The sequence below is a fragment of the Vitis riparia genome, chromosome 13 (assembly GCF_004353265.1).
Source record: "Vitis riparia cultivar Riparia Gloire de Montpellier isolate 1030 chromosome 13, EGFV_Vit.rip_1.0, whole genome shotgun sequence".
Lineage (NCBI taxonomy): Eukaryota > Viridiplantae > Streptophyta > Magnoliopsida > Vitales > Vitaceae > Vitis > Vitis riparia.
In genome coordinates, this window is record NC_048443.1 from 27351922 (window position 1) to 27356663 (window position 4742).

Below are 4742 nucleotides of genomic sequence, written 5' to 3' on the forward strand. Positions count from 1 at the left end.
TCAAAGATAAGAATAAGTGAAATCAATTTTTAAAAATATTCCTCCTATCCTATTCAAAAAAAACCTAATTAGATTTTAATTTATTTTTTAAGCAGACCTTCTCCCATAGGTTTAAGAAGCCTTCTCCCATAGGTTTAAGATTTCTTCTGGAACAAAATTGGAAATTGATTAAAAACCAAGTAAGGTTAACATGATCCGAACTTTACCATCCTTAATCAAATAGACTAGAGTTCATGACAATTTTTTTCTGCAAAAAATTGTTTAAAAAAAAACCCAAGAACAATGATTAATGCTCAAAATACCGTCCGTTTTCATTTCAGAATATATCACAAAATGATGCCCAAAGATATGGAGCAGTACATCCCATTAAATCCAAGAAAATAAACCCTAAAATTAGCCTCTACACAACGCCTTCGCTTCTAGGCTGCGAGACTTTCCATTCACAAACCCTAACCACCAAATCCGTAGAGAGTCCTGCCCTGCCTCTTGAGCGCGTACACCACGTCCATAGCCGTCACGGTCTTGCGACGAGCGTGCTCAGTGTAGGTCACAGCGTCTCTGATAACGTTCTCAAGGAAGATCTTGAGCACCCCTCTGGTTTCTTCGTAGATCAGACCGCTGATACGCTTCACGCCTCCTCTTCTGGCCAGACGCCTGATGGCAGGCTTGGTGATGCCCTGGATGTTATCACGGAGGACCTTGCGATGACGCTTGGCTCCACCCTTTCCCAAGCCCTTGCCTCCCTTGCCACGGCCAGACATTGTAGATCAAGGAATGGATGATCTTGGAGCTGAAACAATTGAACTGGTTAGGTTAGGATAAGAATCACAAAAACCCTAAATGAAACTAGGGAATCGTGAGATGCATCCCAATCAGCTGCTGAGAATAATAGGTTACCGAAAATTTAAGCAAATTACAGCCAAACAACAAACCCCCGACGCAACTTCTCAGCGTCAGAACAAAAATAAAATCACAATGGGAGATAAAGAAACCGTTTGTAGCAAATCAGCATTTTGTTGAAAACTTTCGATCGATGATTTGTAACATCAATCAGCAAAAAATAAAATAAAAAAATAAGGCCCTAAGTTTTCACTTGAGCGAAGCAGAATTTGGTCGCTGTAACGAAGGAGACAAAAAAAAAACTTCAAAACCAAATAAAACCTCTAAATGCAATTTCTCAACCGTAGTGCGAGAAGACAATTATTGATATTAAATCAACAGTTGATTGGCAAAAACATCAACAAATCGACTTAAACACTGAAAAAAAATGGGTAAAATACGCAGACACACAACAACACCACTCGAATTTCAATTACATGCTCGAAACCCTAACATTTAGAAAACAGATAAGACCCTAACTTCTTCATTCCAATCAACGCAATATTATGAAATGAGAGAACAGATACAACAAGGATAAACCTCATAATTGAACATAATAAAGAACTGTGATGGTATGAGAAGGAACCTGAATCAAGAGCTCTGAACCAATTGAAAGAGAGAACTGTGATGGCAATGATCATTACGGGGGCCTGTGGTGTGTTTTTTATAGTGAAAGTTGAGGATTGCGGGTGTCGGGAATCGATCCGTGCCAGCGGTTTGAGGGGAGTGTCTAGAGCCGTCGATTTCAATACCAACGGCTACGATTATGTAATTCAAGTTAGGGCGGATTGCTGACATGGCAAAAAGAGCGCCAGGCTCAAATCATATTTCGCGGTTTTATTTTCACGGGATTTTCCATTATTAAACTTATAATAAAGAAAATGTTATGTATTTTTTAAAATTATTTTTAAAAAATTGAAAAAATAAGTTAGTAAAAATTGAAACAAAATTTGTCAAATTTTGAAGTACTACTTGTGTTTTAAAATATATTGCAGAAGGATTTGTTTGATGATATTCTTTTTTTAATTTCAAATAATTTAAATATAAATTTGTTGATATTTAGTTTTTTTTATTTCATAATTCAAAATTTGTATGTATGGATTTTATTATAAAAATTATAAGCAAACGTGTATTGAAGAATATGTCATAGAAAAATAACGAAACATAAGGCATAACAGAAAAAAATGAATTATACATTGATCACTAATGTACAAAAAAATATAAATGGTTTAAACAAATACATAAAAATGATAGAACAAACAAATAATTAAAAATTATCAATTATATATTGATGATTCATTGTAACATACGGGAATAATAACTACTTTGTTTTAATGAATAGTGTAAGAGATGGAGACCTCATTTTATAGTATAAGAAAATTCTCCCCTTACTTCTAACTGTTGTAGGATGACTTGAACTTTAACATATGGTTAAACTAGTTTTTTAACTGAAGCCTAACCAACAATGTGATTTGATGGAATTAGAATTAGCCCTTTAATAGGTAGTTTTATGTTTATGGATATGTAGAATTGTATGAACTTGAGTCCCTTGATGATCGCATTCATCTTTACAACCATTCAAACAAATGAGGTTCAACATATGAACAACCTAACTTATTTTAAATAGCTTTTAGTCCCATCCATCGAGCTAAGATCCTCCATTTCTCCCAATAACTCAATGATAAGGAAAAGTCAAGCTTGCCATCCAAGCCCTACTCCAAGCTGGTGTAAATGTCACAATATCACGATGTCATGTTGTAAGTGAGATGTTTTTAAATGAGCGTGTAAACTATTTAAAGAAACAATGAATTGTGACCAACTTCATATAAATGTCTTCATGTGAATGGGAAGGGGTGTATGCTGGCACTACTTTAATGAGGGACCTTAACACCATTCTTATGGGAGGTATTGGGTCGATGCAGGAACCTTCTTCTTACTACTTCATGTAATTGCTTTTGAGCCCATACCTACAAATTATCATGGCCCAAAGGATCTCCCTTGGCTCACAACCTTTAATGGTTAAGTTAAAAAAATAAAGGATAATCATGGGTTAGAAGGACGATTCAAAGGACATAGATAAGAGAAAAAAAAAGTATAGAAAGCGTGAGGTGATAAGCTCTATAGTTGCAACTAATAAATTTTTTTATACTTATAAGAGTCCTCTTGCTACTTTGTCTTATATGTTTTCCTAATCTCAATTCCTCGTTATTAGAAGTAAAACTCATCTACCCCAATCACGAGTTCAAGGCACTAATTAACCGTAAACTAGGTTTAATATCTCAACTAAACATAACGACGCTTAAGTTTTATTTAAATCCTAATTAATCATGGTTAATATTAAACCAACCAATATTTAATTAAACATAATCTAACTTTGTATATATATATATATATATATATATTTATTTATTTACATTTGCAAAACTACTTGGTGTGACAATAAACTTCTTGCTAAGTTCACTTTATTGTGTCGTTTTTCATAAACTCTTTACACTCTTTACTAAATTATATGATTTTATTTCCTTAAATGTACAATCATATTTATATTCTAAAGCTTTGGTAGCAACTTTTATACGCATATGATAAAAGACTAACCACTCTCATAGCAGTAATAATATCATGCATAAAATATTTTTATCGAGTTAAAAAAATGAAGCAGAATGATTGACTTCATATGACAATTGTTTTATAAAACAATTTTATATTATCTAAAATAATATTTGATAATCATAAAACAAAAAATAGTTATTTTAAATTGTTTTCACACATTTTGTGTGATACATTTTTAAAAAATATTATAAATAAAATTTATCACATGTTTTAGATTTCAAATAGACTTATAATTTAGAAAATACATGAGAAAAGTTTTTAAGAGCTTGGCTAAGAAGTGCTCATAATCTTTTTAATTAAGTATTAAAAAAGGACTAAAAATTGTTGACTAAAACTGGTGTGAAATTCATTATAGCAATATGTTTGACAATACTTTTAGGTAGGGTGGAACCAACTAATCCATTTAGTTAATAAGTGTTTATAATATTTATAATTTAAGTATTAAAAACTGTTGACTAAAATTAGTGTAAAATATATTTTAAGAGTGTGTTTGATAGTGTTTATAGGTAGGGGGGAAGTCAGCTAATTTGTTTGGCAAATTTATAATTTAAGTATTAAAAATTATTAAAAATCGTTGACTAAAACTAGTGTGAAATACATTTTAAGAGCGTGTTTGACAATACTTCTAGGTAGGGATGTAACCGACGACTAATCCATTAGGCTAAAAAGTACTTATAATATTTTTTAACTTAAGTATTAAAAAAAAACTATAGATAATTGACTAAAACTAGTGTGAAACACGTTATAAGAGTGCACTTGATAATACTTATAGGTAGAGGCAAAACCGACTAATACTTATAGGTAGAGGCAAAACCGACTAATGTGCACCCCATAAAATTTGTAAAAACAATGCACATATGAAAATTTGAACCTCTACCATTCAATTTACAAGACAATGTCACTAACCATATTACTATAAAGTTATTTTTGCTATTTTATTGTCCTCATTAGAAAAATTTATTGTTGTTACCCCCTCAACTTATTATCAAACTCCGTCATCGTTTTTAAAAAGTGTTTTTAAACTTTCTAATGATATAAGTATTAGAAATAATAAGAGTGCATTTTGATAGTAATTCTAAAAAATATCTATAATATTTATAATATTTTAAAAAAATTATCCTTAATAAAATTAGAAATGCAAAAAATTATTAAAAAAAATTGTTTTTCAAGAAGCGTCTCATTTTAACAATTTCCAAACATAACCGCCCCTTCTCTTTAAGGCAAAGGGCTACTCCACTTCATTTCACCGAAAC

The 4742-nt window shown here is 31.4% G+C and overlaps 1 protein-coding gene across 1 annotated transcript; it reads right to left on the minus strand.

Annotated features, from left to right (window-relative positions):
* Nucleotides 1–286: 286 nt before the first annotated feature.
* LOC117927617 (histone H4) lies at nt 287–1555 on the minus strand. The gene is made up of 2 exons (XM_034847231.1): nt 1466–1555; nt 287–790 (listed from the first exon to the last, which is right to left on the minus strand). Exon 2 carries the CDS (start codon nt 759–761, stop codon nt 450–452), a length of 312 nt encoding a protein of 103 aa, XP_034703122.1. The 5' UTR covers nt 762–790; nt 1466–1555; the 3' UTR covers nt 287–449.
* Between the last annotated feature and the right edge of the window lie 3187 nt (nt 1556–4742).

Coding starts and splice junctions, on each gene's coding strand:
- LOC117927617 (XM_034847231.1), bottom strand. CDS start 761: ATGTCTGGCCGTGGCAAGGGAGGCAAGGGCTTGGGAAAGGGTGGAGCC.